Source organism: Bufo gargarizans, chromosome 5 (genome assembly GCF_014858855.1).
Source record: "Bufo gargarizans isolate SCDJY-AF-19 chromosome 5, ASM1485885v1, whole genome shotgun sequence".
NCBI lineage: Eukaryota > Metazoa > Chordata > Amphibia > Anura > Bufonidae > Bufo > Bufo gargarizans.
Genome location: NC_058084.1, coordinates 448,440,040 through 448,464,056, shown reverse-complemented (window position 1 = coordinate 448,464,056; position 24,017 = coordinate 448,440,040). Strand labels below are relative to the sequence as shown.

The 24,017-nt window shown below is 45.3% G+C and overlaps 1 protein-coding gene across 1 annotated transcript in view; it reads left to right on the top strand.

Annotated features, from left to right (window-relative positions):
- Positions 1 to 330: 330 nt before the first annotated feature.
- LOC122939509 (patched domain-containing protein 3-like) overlaps positions 331 to 24,017 on the top strand; it is a 60,368-nt gene continuing 36,681 nt past the window's right edge. The window contains exons 1-2 of the mRNA XM_044295577.1: positions 331 to 391; positions 11,474 to 12,231. Of these exons, the coding sequence (XP_044151512.1) occupies positions 331 to 391; positions 11,474 to 12,231 (819 nt within the window). The remainder of the gene's footprint in view (positions 392 to 11,473; positions 12,232 to 24,017) is intronic.

Genomic DNA, 24,017 nt, shown 5'->3' with positions numbered 1-24,017 from the left:
GACTGGGAAAGCCATCTACCCAAAATGCAGGCTGTAATGAACTCCCTTAGGAAGGCTGGACTGACCACTAACCCAAAGAAATGCATGATAGGATTAGAGGAGACTAAATACTTGGGGTGCATCCAGTGTCAGAGTGGGGTGCCTGGGGCCCACCGGTAGAAATTATTAAAATTATTACTTGTTCATTTTTCGTGCTCATGCACATGAATATTTGCCGTTTAGCACTCAATACAGTGTGCAAAACAGAACAGTATTATGCACTACACTATATCAAATTGTTTCTCATTAAGCAACTCATCGATAACCTAATCTGTTAAGGTCCCTTAACACATGGCGACAGAGCAGGAGATTATTAGGAAGGAAGAGTTCCTTCCCAACAATTGCCTGCTCTGTAACGGAGGAGAAATCTGTGTTTACCATTTTTTTCACCCTATAAGACGCACCGGCCCATAAGACGCACCTAGGTTTTAGCAGAGGACAATAAGATATATATTTTTTCCATTAGACCTAAGGTCAGACCATCAATCAGATCCCTAATATTAATTGGACCTCAGCTGACAGCCCCAATCAGACCCCCCAATGTTAATAAGACCACAATAAGACCTCAGATCAGACCCCAATCAGATCTCAGCTCAGACCCCAAAGTGAACGACCCCCAATCAGACCTCAGATAAGAGCCCCAATATAAATGAGACCCCCATTCAGACCTCAGATCAGCCCCCATGCATCTTATCATTAGAACTCTATCCTCTTATCAGCCCCCAGCTTCTCATAAGCCCCCTAGCCTCTCATCAGCCCCCTAGCCTCTCATCAGCCCCCTAGCCTCTCATCAGCCCCCTAGCCTCTCATCAGTCCCCTAGCCTCTCATCAGCCCCTCAGTCTCTCATCACCCCCCTAGCCTCTCATCAGCCCCTCAGTCTCTCATCACCCCCCTAGCCTCTCATCAGCCCCCTAGCCTCTCATCAGCCCCCTAGCCTCTCATCAGCCCCCTAGCCTCTCATCAGTCCCCTAGCCTCTCATCAGCCCCTCAGTCTCTCATCACCCCCCCAGCCCCTCATCAGCCCCTCATCCTCTTATCAGTTCTCTCATCAGTGCTCATGCATTGTACCCCTTATCTGCCTGCTCCCGCGCTCCCACCAACGTTCTCACCGCAAATCTGCACCAGACAGGGCCGGCCGGTCTCTACACCAGCTACAGAAGACCTGACCTTACCACTTAGCGCACGCCGCGGCCAGTCCCCATTAGCAAGTACACACTGCGGGCTCTTCCTCTTCACAGGTAACTCAGATGTGTGGTACATCGCAGGCTGCTGTTCCTATGCAGCACAGCCTGCGATGTGCCGAGAATAAGCAATGCGAAGCACATTTTATATTTCTTTGCCCTGTATTCACCTCATAAGACACACTAGCGTCCCCCCCCGTCCCCCCCCATTTTAGGGGGAAAAAAGTGCATCTTATGGGGCAAAAAATACGGTACATGCAGTTATCTCCATTGTATGGGGAGCAGTGATCACTACTGTCATTGTTCTTCCCCATACTTCCCCCCTACTGTCATTGTTTGCCAGCAGCAGATCGTGATTATACAGCACAATCTACTTCCAGTAAATGATTATTTTTATGTGCGCACAGATGATTAAATTACAGTACCCGATGAATGAGCATTTTGTTTGTTTATCAGGTAATCAGCCTACACGGCATCCACCGCAGCCATTACGCCCAAGAGCTACTAAAGCGAGCAACTCTGTAACCCGTGTCACAGTAAACTACACTGTGACGATATGTCTATCTTTTTTTTCTTTTTTACATGATAATATTTTTTTTTTATCATGTTTCCATTTCTAAAAGCAATATATTTTTTATTTTTCTGCCAATGATCTTGTGTAGGGGGCTCCTTTTTTGCATGAAGAGTTGACATATTTATTGTTGCATTTTTTGGGTGCATATCATTTTTGATTGTTCAATATTCCACTTTTTGGGGGCAAGGGGACCAAAAAATGTTATTTTTTTTATGGCATTCACCTGAGGGGATAGGTCATGGCATTTTTATAAAGCAGGTCGTTACAGACGCAGCGATGCCTAATATGTCTATTATTTTTATTTCTATTGAAGGGATTGTCTCACCTCAGAGAATGGGGGCATATTGCTAGCATATGCTCCCAATTATCTTATAGGTGCGGGTCACACCGCTGGGACCCACACCTATATTGAGAACAGAGCCCAAAAAGCGGTGCCGCAACAAATAGCCATGCGCTGGCTCGGCTATTGCCGTCGGGCAGTGCACTCCCATTCACTTCTATGGGGAGACCGCTTGGTGAGTGCGATTTTTCCGCGCGAGTGCAAAACATTGTAATGCGTTTTGCACTCGCGTGAGAAAAATCTGCATGTTTGGTACCCAAACCCGAGCTTCTTCACAGAAGTTCGGGCTTGGGAGCGGTGTTCTGTAGATTGTATTATTTTCCCTTATAACATGGTTATAAGGGAAAATAATAGCGTTCTGAATACAGAATGCATAGTAAAATAGCGCTGGAGGGGTTAAAAAAATAAAAATAAATTTAACTCACCTTAATCCACTTGATCGCGCAGCCGGCATCTCTTCTGTCTTCTTTCTTTGCTGTGTGCAGGAACAGGACCTGTGATGACATCACTCTGGTCATCACATGGTCCATCACATGATCCATCACCATGGTAAATAATCATGTGATGACCGGAGTAACGTCACCACAGGTTCTGTTCCTGCACACAGCAAAGAAAGAAGACAAAAGAGATGCCGGCTGCGCGATCAAGTGGATTAAGGTGAGTAAAAAAAAAAAAATTTTTAACCCCTCCAGCACTATTTTACTATGCATTCTGTATTCAGAATGCTATTATTTTCCCTGATAACCATGTTATCAGGGAAAATAATAATGATCGGGTCTCCATCCCGATCGTCTCCTAGCAACTGTGCGTGAAAATCGCACCGCATCCGCACTTGCTTGCGGATGCTTGCGATTTTCACGCAACCCTATTCATTTCTATGGGGCCTGCGTTACGTGAAAAACGCACAAAATAGAGCATGCTGCGATTTTCACGCAATGCACAAGTGATGCGTGAAAATCACCACTCATGTGAACAGCCCGATAGAAATGAATGGGTCGGGATTCAGTGCGGGTGCGATGCGTTCAACTCACGCATCTCATCCGCGCAGAATATTCGCCCGTGTGAAAGGGGCCTTTAAGTTTCACACAGTGAAAAATATCTTTTTGTTTTACCATTTTCTGAAAGCCATATTTTTTACATTTTTGGGGCGATTGTCTTATGTAGGAGCTTGTTTTTTGCAGGATGAGGTGACAGTTTGATTGGTACCATTTCAGAGTACATACAATTTTTAGATTGCTTGGCATTAGACTTTGTTTTGGCACTGTTTTTATTTAGTTTTTTTTGTGGCAATTACCTGAAGGGATAGATTGTGTGATAATTTTATAGAGCGTCGTTACAGATGCAGCAATACCTAATATATATGTTTTTTTTTTTTTTCTGTTATTTATAATTTTATATGACTTTATTATGGGAAAGCTGCGTTTTCTTTGTTATTTTTTTACTTGAAACCTAGGTATCTTACAGGTTAATACAAAAAAAAAACTACTAAAGCACAAAATGAAACAAAAAATACTGCATTTTTTTACATTTATGTCTACAGAGCTGTGTGAGGACTCATTTTTTGAGTGGACGATCTGTACTATATTGATACAGTATGTTGGAGTGTGTATGACTTTTTTAGCAATTTTTATTCTAATTTTTGTAGCATGCAATCATACTCATGATATAAAATGACAGCATGTTGCAGGAAGACTACAACTCCCAGCAGGTCCTGAAGGTTTGCATCTCACAGGGCATACTAGGAGTTGCAATATACAGAGGGGAATGCAGTAAAATGTGAAATTATATTTTTATTAAACTATAGATTTACGTATATTATATAATACTGTCTTGGGGGACTAGCGGCAGCCTGTGATGACCACCACACTCTAGAATATGGCGGCCGGCAGAGCTCTGTGAGGATGCAGCGTGCTTGCAGCGCAGGGAGAGAGAAGGAAGTGCAGGCACCGCACCACATGTATCAAGAGGTGGGTCCTGCCGCCCACTGAAAAATGGCAGCAAAAGCCCCCAGAATCACTGCAGGGCAAGTTAGGTGGCGAGATGATCAAGATCATTTCACCACCTTCTGTATGTCTGGGTAGCTCTGCTCTATCTATTGAAGCCGCAGGCAGCTGCACTTGCCAGCAGAAAGCTGGGGCTGCCTGCCACTACTGATTAATATGTAGACCAGAGGTCGCACTACAATTTTTCCAGAAGAGTAAAAATACTCCTCTTAACTATTTAGAGGTGTACCTGACGCTGCCTTACACAGGGCCCACCTGACACTACTATATACATAACATGCACAGCTCTACCACATGCCCATTAACTCCTTATTTTCACCTTAAGGACCAGGCCATTTTTTGCAAATCTGACAAGTGTCACTTTATGTGGTGATAACTTTAAAAGGCTTTGACTTATCTAGGCCATTCTGAGACTATTTTTTCGTCACATATTGTACTTCATGATACTGGTAAAATGGAGTAAAAAAAAATCATTTTCATTTATGAAAAAAATACAAAATTTACCAAAACTGTATTTACCAAAAATTTGGAAAAATTAGCAAATTTCCAAGTTTCAATTTCACTACTTCTATAATACATAGTAATACCTACAAAAATAGTTATTACTTTACATTCCTTATATGTCTACTTCATGTTTGGATCATTTTGGAAATTACATTTTATTTTTTAGGGATGTTAGAAGGCTTAGAAGTTTAGAAGCAAATCTTGAAATTTTTCAGAAACTTTCAAAAACCCACTTTTTAAGGACCAGTTCAGGTCTGAAGTCACTTTGTGAGGCTTACATAATAGAACCCACCCAAAAATGACCCCATTCTAGAAACTACACCCCTCAAGGTATTTAAAACTGATTTTACGTTGTTAACCCTTTAGGTGTTCCACAAGAGTTAATGGCAAATGGAGATAACATTTCAGAATTTCGATTTTTTTGCCACATTTTCCATTTTAATCTATTTTTTTTCCAGTAACAAACCAAGGGTTAACAGCCAAACAAAACTCTAAATTTATTGCCCTGATTCCGTAGTTTGCAGAAACACCCCATATGTGGTCGTAAACTACTGTACGGACACACGGTAGGGCATAGAGGGAAAGGTGTGCCTTGTGATTTTTGGAAGGCAGATTTTGCTGGATTGGTTTATTTACACCATGTCCCATTTGAAGCCCCCCTGATGCACCCCTAGAGTAGAAATTCCATAAAAGTGACACCATCTAGGCAACTACACCCCTCAAGGTATTCAAAACTGATTTTACAAACTTTGTTAACCCTTTAGGTGTTCCACAAGAGTTATTGGCAAATGGAGATGAAATTTCAGAATTTAAATTTTTGGGAAATTTTAAATTTTAATCAATCTTTTCCAGTAACAAAGTAAGGGTTAACAGCCAAACAAAACTCAATATTCATTGCCCTGATTCTGTAGTTTGCAGGAATATCCCATATGTGGCTGTAAACTACTGTATGGGCACACGGTAGGGCGTAGGGGGAAAGGTGCGCCGTGTGGTTTTTGGAAGGCAGATTTTGCTGGACTGGTTTATTTACACCATGTCCCATTTGAAGCCCCCCTGATGCACCCCTAGAGTAGAAACTCCATAAAAGTAACCCTATTTTGAAAACTACGGGATAAGGTGGCAGTTTTGTTGGGACTATTTTTAGGGTACATATGATTTTTGGTTGCTCTATATTACATTTTTGTGAGGCTAGGTTACCAAAAATAGAAATTCTGAAATTTACTCTCCATTTGCCATAAACTGTTGAGGAACACCTAAAGGGTTAATAAAGTTTGAAAATCAGTTTTGAATACCATGAGGGGTGTAGTTTCTTAGATGGTGTCACTTTTATTGAGTTTCTACTCTAGGGATGAACCAGGGGTTCTTCAAATGGCACATGGTGCCAAAAAAAAAGGCCATCAAAATCTGCCTTCCAGAAACCATACGGCGTTCCTTTCCTTCTGCGCCCTTCCGTTTGGTCATACAACAGTTTACGACCACATATGTTTCTGTAAACTGCAGAATCAGGGTAATAAATATTGAGTTTTTTTGGGCTGTTAACCCTTGCTTTGTTACTGGAAAAAACGGTTTAAAATGGAAAATTTGCCAAAAAATTGCTGTTTTGTCCCTGTTTTTATTTTATTTTTTTGACCATGTTCATCTGAGGGGATAGGTCATGGGGTATTTTTATAGAGAATATTCTTATGGACGCGGCGATACCTAATATGTCTACTTTGTTTAATTTTATTTAGGTTTTACACTATATTATCCTTTTATAATAATAAAAAAAACATTTTAGTATCTCCATAGTCTGAGTCAGTTTTTTTTTTGTTTTTAGCCGATTATCTTAGGTAGGGGCTAATTTTTTGTGGGATGGGAGGACTGTTTTATTGGCACTATTTTGGGGGGCATATGACTTTTTTATCGCTTGCTTTCTACACTTTTTGTGATGTAAGGTGACAATAAAATAAAACATTTTGCACCGTTTTAATTTAATTTTTTTTTGACCGTGTTCATCTGAGGGGTTAGGTCATGAGGTATTTTTATAGAGCAGATTCTTACGGATGCGGCGATACCTAATATGTCTACTTTTTTATTTATTTTAGTTTTACAAAATAATATTTTTGAAAAAAAAATATTTTTGTTTTAGTATCTCAAATCTGAGTACCATAGTTTTGTTTCGATTGTCAGTGGCTAAATGGAATTAAAATTGGGGAACGGGATCATAAATTTACTACTCCATGGAAGTGTGGGACTCCCTTAACCAACCGTCAATGCAGAGGATGATTGGGGCACGTGTCACACTGAGTGGTGGTGTCCTTCCGTATCCCTCTCCTGTGACACACTCTGCACTTTTTTATGGACTGTCCCTTCTTTCCAGTATGGGAGACCACACCCGGAAAGTGTTGGCCAGGGACGATCCGGGTGCCTTCCCGAGGTACTCCAGCCTGCTCTTTCCCGGTCAGAAAAGATGAGGTCCTTGAGGACTGCCTCATAGAACAGCAGGAATTTTCCTGTGTTGCCAGCACTCCGGGACAGCACAAAAGAGTTGTACAAGGCAACCTGTACCAAGTAGACCGCAACTTTTTTGTACCATGCAAGGGTTTTGCGCATGGCATTATATGGCTTGAGGACTTGATCAGAGAGATAAACTCCTCCCAGCAACAGGTTTCCACTGGTAAGGGCACTGGTCTCACCCCTGGGGATAGGTACCTGGAGGGGGTGGGTAGTAAGGCCGCGTTGAATTTTCCACCCAGTCCCACAAGCGGACGTGGATCTGGCACCTCCAAAAATGTGTTTTTTTGGGGGCAGGGGGGGTCAAGCTTCAGCACCCCTGGGGTGAGTGTTGTGGACCCAAGACACCTGATCCGGGTGCTAAACTGCTATATAAAAACTTCCCCCCCCCCCCTAACTCTCCCTCACTATCCCTGCCTATTCTACCTCTCCCTACCTCTCCAAAATACACTGATTTGTGCCTGATGGCACAAAAAAACTTACAGTACAGCCGAGCTCCTCTCCCGCTCCATGGACCTGTATGAGCGGGGAGAGGAGCTCCAGCAATTCAAAACTGCCGCTCTGCCCGCCCACCTGCCCAGCCGGCCAATCCGAAGCTATCCTGAGAGGTGGCCTGACCGCCACCTCTCAGGATCGCAGGAGGGTGATTGGTGATGTATTATAACACCACCGATCACCTTCCTATTCTGGGTTATCGGGTCACCAGAGACCCGAATAACCCGGAAACGCAGCAAACCGCAGGTCTGAATTGACCTGCGGTTTGCTGCTATTGCCAACACGGGGGGGGGGGGGGTCACAGGACCCCCTCTGGGCATTGTACCAAGGTTCCTGCTCAATGATTTGAGCAGGCACCCTGTTCCGATCACCGCCCACAGTCCTTGTGTCCGTAACAGGTTAAAAAGATAGTTTACTATATACACATTGCACACACAGCTCTGCTACATGTCCATTATAGTGTAATAGCGAATATTAATTGTGAATATCGGCACTTCAAGAATTCGCGAATATTTAGAATATAGTTATATTATTATAGTGATTCGTCAAAGATCTGAAACATTTTCTACATACACAAAAGAACCATTTTTTTCAAATATTGTTCACAAATCTGTCTGAATCTGTGTTAGTGAGCACTTCTCCTTCGCTGAGATAATCCATCCCACCTCACAGGTGTGGCATATCAAGGTGCTGATTACACAGCATGAATATTGCAAGGTGTGCAATATTGGGGGGGGGGGGGGTCAGAAACCCAGTCAGTATCTGGTGTGCAACACCTCTCCATTACATAGAGTTGATCAGGTTGTTGATTGTGGCCTGTGGAATGCAGAATATTGGCAGGAACTGGAACACGCTGTTGTATACGCCGATCCAGAGCATCCCAAACATGCTCAATGGGTGACATGTCCGGTGAGTATACTGGCCATGCAAGAACTGGGATGTTTCCAGCTTCAAGAAATTGTGTACAGATCCTAGCAATATGGGGCCGTGCATTATCATGCTGCAACATGAGGTGATGGTCATGGATGAATGGCACAACAATGGGCCTCAGGATCTCGTCACGGTATCTCTGTGCATTCAAAATGCCATCAATAAAATGCCCCTGTGTTCGTTGTCCATAACATACGCCTGCCGATACCATAACCCCACCGCCACCATGGGCCACTCGATCCACAACGTTGAAGTCAGCAAACCGCTCACCCACACGACGCCACGCACGCTGTCTGCCATCTGCCCTGAACAGAAAAATCAGTGAACAGAACGCCTCTCCAACGTGCCAGACGCCATCGAATGTGAGCATTTGACCACTCAAGTCGATTACGACAACGAACTGTAGTCAGATCCAGACCCTGATGAGGACGACGAGCATGCAGATGAGCTTCCCTGAGATGGTGTCTGACAGTTTGTGCAGAATTTCTTTGGTTATGCAAACCAATTTTTGCTACAGCTGTCTGGGTGGCTGGTCTCAGATGATCATGGAGGTGAACATGCTAGATGTGGAGGTCCTGGGCTTGTGTGGTTACACGTGGTCTGCGGTTGTGAGGCCGGTTGGATGTACTGCCAAATTCTTTGAAACACCTTTGGAGATGGCTTATGGTATAGAAATGAACATTCACTGCATGGACAACAGCTCTGGTAGACATTCCTGCAGTCAGCATGCCAATTGCACGCTCCCTCAAACGTTGCAACATCTGTGGTATTGTGCTGTGTGATCCAACTGCACTTTTCAGAGTGGTCTTTTATTGTGGGCAGTCTGAGGCACACCTGTGCATTATTCATTCTGTCTAATCAGCACCTTGATATGCCACACCTGTGAGGTGGGATGGATTATCTCGGCAAAGGAGAAGTGCTTACTAACACAGATTTAGGCCCCATGCACACGGCCGTGTTTCACAGCCGTGTGCGGGCCGTGGAACCGCGGCCTGGATCCCTCCTGAGAGCAGGAGCGCACGGCGTCACTGGTTGCTATGACGCTGTGCGCTCCCTGCTGCCGGCACAGTACAGTAATACACTGGTATAGATCATACCAGTGTATTACTGTATTGCGGCGGCAGCAGGGAGCGCACGGCGTCATAGCAACCAGTGACGCCGCGCGCTCCTGCTCTCAGGAGGGATCCAGGCCGCGGTTCCACGGCCCGCACACGGCTGTGAAACACGGCCGTGTGCATGGGGCCTTAGACAGATTTGTGAACAATATTTGAGAGTACTTGCTCGCAGATGAAGGCCGGGATGAGGCAGGCGTGCACACGTCAATGTGCTGTGTCCCGACAGAGGCGCGTGATAAGTGACGTCATCATGCACGCCTGCGCCGGGATTTCACTACCGCATAGGCCTCAGGCCTATTAGGCGTGAAGCGCATGGTGGTGATAGGTGACGGGAAAGGGAGCTATGCGCTCCCGTGCCCCGCCGCAGTATGTGGGCGTTTGGGTCGGCGTTGGGCCCCCCAGCGGTGCTGGGCCCAGGGCTGCCGACCCGAACGTCCCTATTGTAATCCACCACTGCTGGTTCCTACACTGTCCTGAAAATTGTAGGCTTAGGTAAATCCAAGAAAGGCTGTATATTAGTGTTAGATACCCATCTGCGGAAGCCACCTTGACACCTGGTAGATGGGCCCAACACACGTTTGATCAAAAAGGTGCACAAAGAGCTTCTATTTTTCCATTTATAGTAGGTATAATACCACTTTAATTTAGAATGATCCCCATTTCTCAACTCTATTAGTTGTATGTGAAATGTTGTGCAGTCATTTTTTTATCAGCCATGTTTGCTTGATGGATATGCACCTGTGACTATGAATATAAATGTGCTAGGGTAGCACCTCTTTTAGACTGAGCAACGTCCATCTGCCTAAGGCTACTGAGCAGAGTATAAATGTAGCTGGTTCCTACACTGCCCTGAAAATTGTAGGCTTAGGAAAGTCCAAGAGAGGCGGTATATTAGTGTTAGATACCCATCTGCGGAAGCCACCTTGACGCCTGGTAGATGGGCCCGACACACGTTTGATCAAAAACGCTTCTATTTTTCCATTTATAGTAGGTATAATACCACTTTAATTTAGAATGAACCCCATTTCTCAGCTCTTTTAATTGTATGTGAAATGTTGTGCAGCTATCTTACATGAGAATATGTTACCTATTTGGTATTTAATATTACCATCCATAAAAACATTAAAGGGAACCTGTCAGCGGCAAAAGCCATCCCAAACTGCCAGCAGTACTTTCAAGTAGCCGGCAGTGAATTTTGAATGAGAATTTTCTTACCGAATAGCCGGCTGTCAGTCACAAGAGAAGGGGCAATGGAAGGGGGCATGGTTACCTTGATTTAAAGCAAGGAGGTCTGACTGGAAAATAGCGCGGACGGAGGATAAAAGAACGTTTTTCATACTTCTGCCTCATCAGAATGCAGTAAGAAAATCATAATTCTAAACTCACTGCCGGCTACTTGAAGGTACTGCTGGCGGTTTGGCATGGCCTTTGCCACTGACAGGTTCCCTTTAAAAGTTTAAACCAAACAATTGTAGTTCAATAGCCTGAGCCTGTCATCTATTTAATTTGGCTGGTGACCTAAAATCCTGTTCCTGTGAACTTGTTTCTATTTTATTTTCATTTGGAATTACAAAAAGTTTAACCGTCATCTTTGGATGCAGTTACCTGTGAAATGTTGATCATTAGTAACCATGTCATCCAGATATAATACACTTCCCTATTCCTTGTAACCGCTTAAAGGAGAATGAGACCATTCATCATCCGGTGCTGCCACTGATGTATGTCAGGTTTGCTTGCTGTTATATGTTTGCTACATGTATTATATTAACAGTGCAAACTTTTTCTCTGTTCTTTGCAGGTAACAAAAGACTGGCAATGGGCAGGTGTCACACAGACTGTATCCAGAGACCTCTCTCTCTTGGCTTCCGTCAGCTTGGTAAGCTGGTGGGAAGGTACCCCTGGTGGTTCCTAATAATTCCTTTTGTTTTATCTGCTGGGTTGGGAGCCGGCTTTTACTTTTTACATGAGAGGAAAGCGAACGACATAGAGGATCAGTTCACACCAATTGGAGGTCCAGCTAAAACAGAACGAGAATTTGTAATAAAACGTTTTCCCACCAATGACTCTGGGCAGTTTTCTGCACAGCGACTGTACACAGAAGGTTCTTTTGTCTCTCTCATAGCAGTCAGCACGTCTGATAATGTCATAAATGTTAACACGTTCAAGGAGCTTGTGCAGCTGGATGAGATGGTGCAGAACTTCACAGTGATAGGACTTGCAGCTAATGCAACGCTCGCATTTCAGCAAATATGTGCAGAGGTCCAGGGACAAAAATGTATTACAGCAAATCCGCTCTTATCTGCAGTAGAAGGTAATGTGAGTCTGATAGAGACAATACCTATAAGTTACCCCATGTTTCAAAATAGAGCGTTCATAGGAACATACCTGGGTGGAGTGACACTGAATTCAGACAGTACTGTGAAAGAAGCCAAAGCAATCAAATTAGTATATTATTTGAGAGAAGACAGTCAGCACGACAAAGAAAACAGCCTGCAATGGATCAACCACTTTATCAAATTCTTTGCAAAGAATGCCTTACAACTCAATCACATCAAGGTAAGACTGTTTCAGACGTTCAGTAATGTTTTGTGGCAAATAATGAACACACATGTTTTTGTCATAATGAAAATGTCACTGTGCGTAAACATAAGTATTATTATTATCCGTACCGCTGTATGATGCTTCTGTAAGTCATCACATCCTCCCCTAGAAGTAAAATCTATTAACTGTGTGTTTTTATGTTAATTACTCACCATTTGATTTTCTTTGTGCTGTATCATCAATTATTTTTCATTTTGTTTTGTGGTTTTACTAAAAGTGTTGGGTTAGAAAAACTAAAGAAGTTTTGTTTTTGTATTTGAACTTTGATTGTAGGTTACTGTACATAGTATGGTTGAAAAAGAAGACATAGGTCCATGAAGTTCATCCAGTGGATGGAAAGGGGTGTGAATTAACCCTTTCAACCCCAGGCCAGTTTTCACCTTCCTGCCCAGGCCTTTTTTTTGCAAATCTGACATGTGTCACTTTATGTGGTAATAACTTTAAAACGCTTTTACTTATCCAAGCCATTCTGAGATTGTTTTCTCATCACATATTGTACTTCATGACAGTGGTAAAATTGAATCAAAATATTTCATTTTTATTTATAAAAAAAATAAAAAATTACCCAAAATTTGGAAAAATTACTAAATTTCCAAATTTCTATTTCTCTACTTCTATAATAGATAGTAATAACTCCAAAATAGTTATTCATTTACATTTCCCATAGGTCTACTTCATGTTTGGATCATTTTGTGAATGCCATTTTATTTTTTGGGGACGTTAGAAGGCTTAGAAGTTTAGAAGCAAATCTTGAAATTTTTCTGAAAATTTCCAAAACCGACCTTTTAAGGGCCAGTTCAGGTCTGAAGTCACTTTGTGAGGCTTACATAATAGAAACCACCCAAACATTTACCCCATTTTAGAAACTACACCCCTCAAGGTATTCAAAATTAATTTTGAAAACTTTGTTAACCCTTTCGGTGTTCCACAAGAGTGAATGGAAAATAGAGATGAAATTTCTGAATTTCACTTTTTTGGCAGATTTTCCATTTGAATAAATTTTTTCCACTAACAAAACTCAATATTTTTGTTAGTGATGCACCCCTAGAGTAGAAACTCCAAAAACTGACCCTATTTTGGAAACTACAGTATAAGGTGGCAGTTTTGTTGGTACTATTTTAGGGTACATATGATTTTTAGTTGCTCTATAGTACACTTTTTGTGAGGCAAATAGCTGTTTTGGCACAGTTTTTATTTTTTGCTATTTACAATGTTCATCTGACAGCTTAGAACATTTGGTGTTTTTATAGAGCAGGTTGTTACAGACTCGACAATACCAGATACGGTATGACTACTTTTTTTTGGTTTTGCATATTAAAGAATTTTTGAAAAATACATTTTTGTGTCTCCATATTTTGAAAGCTATAGTTTGCTTTATTTTTTGGGCAACTGTCTTATGTAGGGGCTAATTTTTTTTCGCTATGAGATAACGGTTTGATTGGTACTATTATAGGGTACGTATGTATTTTTGATCACTTAGTATTACACTTTTTGTAATGTAAGATGACCAAAAAATTTTTTTTTGACACTTTTGATTTTTATTTTTTTACGGTGTTCATCTGAGGGGTTAGGTCATGTGATATTTTTATACAGCAGGTTCTTACGGATGCAGAAATACCTATTATGTATACTGATTGTAAATTTATTTAAGTTTTACACAATAATATCATTTTTAAAACAATAAAAGTGTCTCCATAGTTGGAGAGCCAAAGTTTTTTTTTTAGTTTTTGGGCAATTGTCTTAGGTAGGGTGTCATTTTTATGGGATGAGATGACGGTTTGATTAGCACTATTTTGGGGTGCATATGACTTTTTTAAAGCTTGCTATTACACTTTTTGTGACGTAAGGTGACAAAAAATGACTTTTCTTACACCGTTTTTTTACAGTGTTCACCTGAGGGGTTAGATCATGTGGTATTTTTAAAGAGCAGGTTGTTACGAATGCGGCAATACCTAACATGTCAACTTTTCACATTTAACACAATAAAAGCATTTTTGAAACAAAAAAATCATGTTTATCATGTCTACATAGCCTGAGAACCATAGTTTTTTTAATCTTTGGGGCGATTGTTTTAGGTAGGGGCACATTTTTTGTGGGATGAGGTGACGGTTAGATTTGTACTATTTTGAGAGGCATATGCCTTTTTGATCGCTTTAATCATGTAAGGTGACCCAAAAATGTTTTTTAGCACAGTTTTTATTTTATGTTTTTGACGGTGTTCCTCTGAGGGCTTAGGTCATGTGATACTTTTATAGAGCCGGTCGATACGGACGTGGCGATACCTAATATGTCTACTGTTCTTTTTAATATGTCTACTGTTTACTTTATTTTGGGAAAAATACGCTTTTTTTAACTTGAAACTCTTAATTTTTTGGGAGAAACTTTATATTTTTAACTTTATTTTTGGCCCTACTCTGGGAATTTCAACTTTTGGGGGTCTGAACCCCTTTACAATGCATTACAATACTTCTGTATTGTGATGCATTGGCTGTAAGTGTATGAGGCTGGATCTCACAGGGTTACATGGAAGACAGCCATGATGCCTAAGGAAGGCATTGGGCTGCCTTCCCCGCCATCGAGTCCCCATCACAGCAGCGCTCGGACCAGATGGAAGCTCTCTCCCTCCACCCATACATCACACGTGCCGAGGTCAGCGCGGATCGCGGCACATCAAAGGTTAATACGCTGGCATCTGTGTTTTCACCAATGTCGGCGCATACAGCAGGGGTCCGGCTATCAGTCACTGCCGGACCCCTGACGCTGATCGCGCGCGCGCAGCTCCTGCACCTGCCCGATCAGACCAACGTAATAGTACGGTGCTGAGTGGAAAGTCACGTCCCGCTGCGCCGTACTATTACGCCGCTGGTCAGGAAGGAGTTAAGGGAAGGGGAAGGAGAAACCAGAATTCTACCCATTTTCATAAGCATTCATCTACCTATTTGTCTTTTTTTTAAACCATCCACTGTTCCTTCTGTGACCATGTTTTAATGTTCTTTTAATGTAGAAGAATAGGCCATTTGTAAGTTTATATAGGTTAAAAGGCTTTTTAGATATTCTTGCACTGATGTCCTATCCTTGAATCAGTCATCAGTATCTGATCAGTGGGGTGCTGACACCCAGGGCCCCCCACCAGCTGCTTGAGAAGTCACTGGCACTCTTAATAGAGTCGCAGCCTTGTTGCTGCATTGTCTAGGCCAGGGATGGGCAAACTGCTGCTCTCCAGCTGTTGTAAAATTACAAATCCCATCATGCCCTGCTGTAGGCTGATAGATGTAGGCAGACTGGGTATACTGGGAGTTGTAGTTTTACAACTGCTGGAGAGCCGCAGTTTGCCCATCCCTGGTCTAGGCCATGTGACGTCATGTTCATTGGTCACATGGCCTATGCTACACTTAGCCCCATTGACGTGAATGGGCTGGGCTGCAATACCAAGCACAAATGGACGGCGCTGTGCTTGGTGAACAGAGAGAAGGCTGTGGCACTACTGTGAGCACCAGTGTCTTCTCAAACAGCTGATCGGCGTGGGGGCCCGGGTGTTGGACCCTTACCAATTAGATACTTATGACCTACCTGGAGGATAGGTCATTAGTAGGGATGAGCGAACTCGAACTGTATAGTTCGGGTTCGTACCGAATTTTGGGGTGTCCGTGACACGGACCCGAACCCGGACATTTTCGTAAAAGTCCGGGTTCGGGTTCGGTGTTCGTCGCTTTCTTGGCGCTTTTGTGACGCTTTCTTGGCGCTTTTTGAAAGGCTGCAAAGCAGCCAATCAACAAGCGTCATACTACTTGCCCCAAGAGGCCGTCACAGCCATGCCTACTATTGGCATGGCTGTGATTGGCCAGAGCACCATGTGACCCAGCCTCTATTTAAGCTGGAGTCACATAGCGCCGCCCGTCACTCTGCTCTGATTAGCGTAGGGAGAGGTTGCGGCTGCGACAGTAGGGCGAGATTAGGCAGATTAACTCCTCCAAAGGACTTGATTAATCGATCGATCTGCAGCTGTGCATCATTGAGCTGCTGAAATTCAATTGCTCACTGTTTTTAGGCTGCCCAGACCGTTTGTCAGTCACTTTTTTCTGGGGTGATCGGCGGCCATTTTGTGTCTTGTGGTGCGCCAGCACAAGCTGCGACCAAGTGCATTTAACCCTCAATGGTGTGGTTGTTTTTTGGCTAAAGCCTACATCAGGGTGAAGCTGTCACACCAAGTGCATTTAACCAGCAATAGTCTGTTTATTTTTTGGCCATATACTACATCAGGGGCAAGCTGCGCCTGTCACCAAGTGCATTTAACCCTCAATGGTGTGGTTGTTTTTTGGCTAAAGCCTACATCAGGGTGAAGCTGTCACACCAAGTGCATTTAACCAGCAATAGTCTGCTTATTTTTTGGCCATATACTACATCAGGGGCAAGCTGCGCCTGTCACCAAGTGCATTTAACCCTCAATGGTGTGGTTGTTTTTTGGCTAAAGCCTACATCAGGGTGAAGCTGTCACACCAAGTGCATTTAACCAGCAATAGTCTGTTTATTTTTTGGCCATATACTACATCAGGGGCAAGCTGCGCCCGTCACCAAGTGCATTTAATCCTCAGTAGTGTGGTTGGTCAAGCTATCACACCAAGTGCATTTAACCAGCAATAGTCTGTTCATTTTTTGGCCATATACTACATCAGGGGCAAGCTGCGCCTGTCACCAAGTGCATTTAACCCTCAATGGTGTGGTTGTTTTTTGGCTAAAGCCTACATCAGGGTGAAGCTGTCACACCAAGTGCATTTAACCAGCAATAGTCTGTTTATTTTTTGGCCATATCCCAGTCTAATTCTGTCACTAAATCCATACCGGTCACCCAGCGCCTAAATACTAGGCCTCAAATTTATATCCCGCTAAATCTGTAGTTACCGCTGTACTGTTGTGGCTGGGCAAGTTATTTAGTGTCCGTCAAAGCACATTTTTTGTTCAGGGTTGAAATACAATTCCCAATTTAGCAATTTCATAATTTAGTGGTTTCTGCTATATCAGAGCTATTTGAAATCTATCCCTAAAAGGGTATATAATATTCAAGGTGCACATAGGGTCATTCTGAATAACTTCACACACACGCTACTGTGTATTTCCAAGTCTAATTCTGTTAGTAAATCCATACCGGTCACCCAGCGCCTAAATACTAGGCCTCAAATTTATATCCCGCTACATCTGTCGTTACCGCTGTACTGTTGTGGCTGGGCAAGTTATTTAGTGTCCGTTAAAGCACATTTTTTGTTCAGGGTTGAAATACAATTCCCAATTTAGCAATTTCATAATTTAGTGGTTTCTGCTATATCACAGCTATTTGAAATCTATCCCTAAAAGGGTATATAATATTTAAGGTGCACATAGGGTCATTCAGAATAACTTCACACACACGCTACTGTGCATTTCCAAGTCTAATTCTGTCACTAAATCCATACCGGTCACCCAGCGCCTAAATACTAGGCCTCAAATTTATATCCCGCTGAATTTGAATACAATACATTGGGCCAAATAATATTTTTGTTGTTGTGGTGAACCATAACAATGAGGAAAACATCTAGTAAGGGACGCGGACGTGGACATGGTCGTGGTGGTGTTAGTGGACCCTCTGGTGCTGGGAGAGGACGTGGCCGTTCTGCCACATCCACACGTCCTAGTGTACCAACTACCTCAGGTCCCAGTAGCCGCCAGAATTTACAGCGATATATGGTGGGGCCCAATGCCGTTCTAAGGATGGTAAGGCCTGAGCAGGTACAGGCATTAGTCAATTGGGTGGCCGACAGTGGATCCAGCACGTTCACATTATCTCCCACCCAGTCTTCTGCAGAAAGCGCACAGATGGCGCCTGAAAACCAACCCCATCAGTCTGTCACATCACCCCCATGCATACCAGGGAAACTGTCTCAGCCTCAAGTTATGCAGCAGTCTCTTATGCTGTTTGAAGACTCCGCTGGCAGGGTTTCCCAAGGGCATCCACCTAGCCCTTCCCCAGCGGTGAAAGACATAGAATGCACTGACGCACAACCACTTATGTTTCCTGATGATGAGGACATGGGAATACCACCTCAGCATGTCTCTGATGATGACGAAACACAGGTGCCAACTGCTGCGTCTTTCTGCAGTGTGCAGACTGAACAGGAGGTCAGGGATCAAGACTGGGTGGAAGACGATGCAGGGGACGATGAGGTCCTAGACCCCACATGGAATGAAGGTCGTGCCACTGACTTTCACAGTTCGGAGGAAGAGGCAGTGGTGAGACCGAGCCAACAGCGTAGCAAAAGAGGGAGCAGTGGGCAAAAGCAGAACACCCGCCGCCAAGAGACTCCGCCTGCTACTGACCGCCGCCATCTGGGACCGAGCACCCCAAAGGCAGCTTCAAGGAGTTCCCTGGCATGGCACTTCTTCAAACAATGTGCTGACGACAAGACCCGAGTGGTTTGCACGCTGTGCCATCAGAGCCTGAAGCGAGGCATTAACGTTCTGAACCTGAGCACAACCTGCATGACCAGGCACCTGCATGCAAAGCATGAACTGCAGTGGAGTAAACACCTTAAAACCAAGGAAGTCACTCAGGCTCCCCCTGCTACCTCTTCTGCTGCTGCCGCCTCGGCCTCTTCCTCTCGCCTCTGGAGGAACGTTGGCACCTGCCGCCCAGCAAACAGGGGATGTACCACCAACACCACCACCACCTCCGTCACCAAGCGTCTCAACCATGTCACACGGCAGCGTTCAGCTCTCCATCTCACAAACATTTGAGAGAAAGCGTAAATTCCCACCTAGCCACCCTCGATCCCTGGCCCTGAATGCCAGCATTTCTAAACTACTGGCCTATGAAATGCTGTCATTTAGGCTGGTGGACACAGACAGCTTCAAACAGCTCATGTCGCTTGCTGTCCCACAGTATGTTGTTCCCAGCCGCCACTACTTCTCCAAGAGAGCCGTGCCTTCCCTGCACAACCAAGTATCCGATAAAATCAAGTGTGCACTGCGCAACGCCATCTGTAGCAAGGTCCACCTAACCACAGATACGTGGACCAGTAAGCACGGCCAGGGACGCTATATCTCCCTAACTGCACACTGGGTAAATGTAGTGGCAGCTGGGCCCCAGGCGGAGAGCTGTTTAGGCGCACGTCCTTCCGCCGCCAAGGATCGCAGGGCAACATTCTTTGCCTCCTGTTGCCACCTCCTCCTTCTCGGCTTCCTCCTCCTCTTCTTCCACCTGCTCATCCAGTCAGCCACACACCTTCACCACCAACTTCAGCACAGCCCGGGGTAAACGTCAGCAGGCCATTCTGAAACTCATATGTTTGGGGGACAGGCCCCACACCGCACAGGAGTTGTGGCGGGGTATAGAACAACAGACCGACGAGTGGTTGCTGCCGGTGAGCCTCAAGCCCGGCCTGGTGGTGTGTGATAATGGGCGAAATCTCGTTGCAGCTCTGGGACTAGCCAATTTGACGCACATCCCTTGCTTGGCGCATGTGCTGAATTTGGTGGTGCAGAAGTTCATTCACAACTACCCCGACATGTCAGAGCTGCTGCATAAAGTGCGGGCCGTCTGTTCGCGCTTCCGGCGTTCACATCCTGCTGCTGCTCGCCTGTCTGCGCTACAGCGTAACTTCGGCCTTCCCGCTCACCGCCTCATATGCGACGTGCCCACCAGGTGGAACTCCACCTTGCACATGCTGGACAGACTGTGCGAGCAGCAGCAGGCCATAGTGGAGTTTCAGCTGCAGCACGCACGGGTCAGTCGCACTACAGAACAGCACCACTTCACCACCAATGACTGGGCCTCCATGCGAGACCTGTGTGCCCTGTTGCGCTGTTTCGAGTACTCCACCAACATGGCCAGTGGCGATGACGCCGTTATCAGCGTTACAATACCACTTCTATGTCTCCTTGAGAAAACACTTAGGGCGATGATGGAAGAGGAGGTGGCCCAGGAGGAGGAGGAGGAGGAGGAAGAGGGGTCATTTTTAGCACTTTCAGGCCAGTCTCTTCGAAGTGACTCAGAGGGAGGTTTTTGGCAACAGCAGAGGCCAGGTACAAATGTGGCCAGCCAGGGCCCACTACTGGAGGACGAGGAGGACGAGGATGAGGAGGAGGTGGAGGAGGATGAGGATGAAGCATGGTCACAGCGGGGTGGCACCCAACGCAGCTCGGGTCCATCACTGGTGCGTGGCTGGGGGGAAAGGCAGGACGATGACGATACGCCTCCCACAGAGGACAGCTTGTCCTTACCCCTGGGCAGCCTGGCACACATGAGCGACTACATGCTGCAGTGCCTGCGCAACGACAGCAGAGTTGCCCACATTTTAACCTGTGCGGACTACTGGGTTGCCACCCTGCTGGATCCACGCTACAAAGACAATGTGCCCACCTTACTTCCTGCACTGGAGCGTGATAGGAAGATGCGCGAGTACAAGCGCACGTTGGTAGACGCGCTACTGAGAGCATTCCCAAATGTCACAGGGGAACAAGTGGAAGCCCAAGGCCAAGGCAGAGGAGGAGCAAGAGGTCGCCAAGGCAGCTGTGTCACGGCCAGCTCCTCTGAGGGCAGGGTTAGCATGGCAGAGATGTGGAAAACTTTTGTCAACACGCCACAGCTAACTGCACCACCACCTGATACGCAACGTGTTAGCAGGAGGCAACATTTCACTAACATGGTGGAACAGTACGTGTGCACACCCCTCCACGTACTGACTGATGGTTCGGCCCCATTCAACTTCTGGGTCTCTAAATTGTCCACGTGGCCAGAGCTAGCCTTTTATGCCTTGGAGGTGCTGGCCTGCCCGGCGGCCAGCGTTTTGTCTGAACGTGTATTCAGCACGGCAGGGGGCGTCATTACAGACAAACGCAGCCGCCTGTCTACAGCCAATGTGGACAAGCTGACGTTCATAAAAATGAACCAGGCATGGATCCCACAGGACCTGTCCGTCCCTTGTCCAGATTAGACATTAACTACCTCCCCTTAACCATATATTATTGGACTCCAGGGCACTTCCTCATTCAATCCTATTTTTATTTTCATTTTACCATTATATTGCGAGGCTACCCAAAGTTGAATGAACCTCTCCTCTGTCTGGGTGCCGGGGCCTAAATATATGCCAATGGACTGTTCCAATGTTGGGTGACGTGAAGCCTGATTCTCTGCTATGACATGCAGACTAATTCTCTGCTGACATGAAGACAGATCCTCTGTTACGGGACCTCTCTCCTCTGCCTGGGTGCTGGGCCTAAATATCTGACAATGGACATGTTGCAGTGGTGGCTGACGTGAAGCCTGATTTTCTGCTATGACATGCAGACTGATTCTCTGCTGACATGAAGCCAGATCCTCTGTTACGGGACCTCTTTCCTCTGCCTGTGTGCTGGGCCTAAATATATGCCAATGGACTGTTGCAGTGGTGGCTGACGTGAAGCCTCATTCTCTGCTATGACATGCAGACTAATTCTCTGCTGACATGAAGCCAGATTGTCTGTTACGGGACCTCTCTCCTCTGCCTGGGTGCTGGGCCTAAATTTATGAAAATGGACTGTTACAGTGGTGGGTGACGTGAAGCCTGATTCTCTGCTATGATATGAAGACTGATTCTCTGCTGACATGAAGCCAGATTGTCTGTTACGGGACCTCTCTCCTCTGCCTGGGTGCTGGGCCTAAATTTATGAAAATGGACTCTTACAGTGCTGGGTGACGTGAAGCCTGATTCTCTGCTATGACATGCAGACTGATTCTCTGCTGACATGAAGCCAGATCCTCTGTTACGGGACCTCTCTCCTCTGCCTGTGTGCTGGGCCTAAATATATGCCAATGGACTGTTGCAGTGGTGGCTGACGTGAAGCCTGATTCTCTGCTATGACATGCAGACTAATTCTCTGCTGACATGAAGACAGATCCTCTGTTACGGGACCTCTCTCCTCTGCCTGGGTGCTGGGCCTAAATATATGACAATGGACTGTTGCAGTGGTGGCTGACGTGAAGCCTGATTCTCTGCTATGACATGCAGACTGATTCTCTGCTGACATGAAGACAGATCCTCTGTTACGGGACCTCTCTCCTCTGCCTGGGTGCTGGGCCTAAATATCTGACAATGGACTGTTGCAGTGGTGGCTGACGTGAAGCCTCATTCTCTGCTATGACATGCAGACTAATTCTCTGCTGACATGAAGCCAGATTGTCTGTTATGGGACCTCTCTCCTCTGCCTGTGTGCTGGGCCTAAATATCTGACAATGGACTGTTGCAGTGGTGGCTGACGTGAAGCCTGATTTTCTGCTATGACATGCAGACTGATTCTCTGCTGACATGAAGACAGATCCTCTGTTACGGGACCTCTCTCCTCTGCCTGGGTGCTGGGCCTAAATATCTGACAATGGACTGTTGCAGTGGTGGCTGACGTGAAGCCTCATTCTCTGCTATGACATGCAGACTAATTCTCTGCTGACATGAAGCCAGATTGTCTGTTACGGGACCTCTCTCCTCTGCCTGGGTGCTGGGCCTAAATTTATGAAAATGGACTCTTACAGTGGTGGGTGACGTGAAGCCTGATTCTCTGCTATGACATGCAGACTAATTCTCTGCTGACATGAAGACAGATCCTCTGTTACGGGACCTCTCTCCTCTGCCTCGGTGCTGGGCCTAAATATCTGACAATGGACTGTTGCAGTGGTGGCTGACGTGAAGCCTGATTTTCTGCTATGACATGCAGACTGATTCTCTGCTGACATGAAGCCAGATCCTCTGTTACGGGACCTCTCTCCTCTGCCTGTGTGCTGGGCCTAAATATATGCAAATGGACTGTTGCAGTGGTGGCTGACGTGAAGCCTCATTCTCTGCTATGACATGCAGACTAATTCTCTGCTGACATGAAGCCAGATTGTCTGTTACGGGACCTCTCTCCTCTGCCTGTGTGCTGGGCCTAAATATATGCAAATGGACTCTTACAGTGGTGGGTGACGTGAAGCCTGATTCTCTGCTATGATATGAAGACTGATTCTCTGCTGACATGAAGCCAGATTGTCTGTTACGGGACCTCTCTCCTCTGCCTGGGTGCAGGGCCTTAAATTTATGAAAATGGACTCTTACAGTGCTGGGTGACATAAAGCCTGATTTTCTGCTATGACATGCAGACTGATTCTCTGCTGACATGAAGCCAGATCCTCTGTTACGGGACCTCTCTCCTCTGCCTGTGTGCTGGGCCTAAATATATGCCAATGGACTGTTGCAGTGGTGGCTGATGGGAAGCCTCATTCTCTGCTATGACATGCAGACTAATTCTCTGCTGACATGAAGCCAGATTGTCTGTTACGGGACCTCTCTCCTCTGCCTGGGTGCTGGGCCTAAATTTATGAAAATGGACTGTTGCAGTGGTGGGTGACGTGAAGCCTGATTCTCTGCTATGATATGAAAACTGATTCTCTGCTGACATGAAGCCAGATCCTCTGTTACGGGACCTCTCTCCTCTGCCTGGGTGCTGGGCCTAAATATATGCCAATGGACTGTTGCAGTGGTGGCTGACGTGAAGCCTCATTCTCTGCTATGACATGCAGACTAATTCTCTGCTGACATGAAGCCAGATTGTCTGTTACGGGACCTCTCTCCTCTGCCTGTGTGCTGGGCCTAAATATATGCCAATGGACTGTTGCAGTGGTGGCTGACGTGAAGCCTCATTCTCTGCTATGACATGCAGACTAATTCTTTGCTGACATGAAGCCAGATTGTCTGTTACGGGAC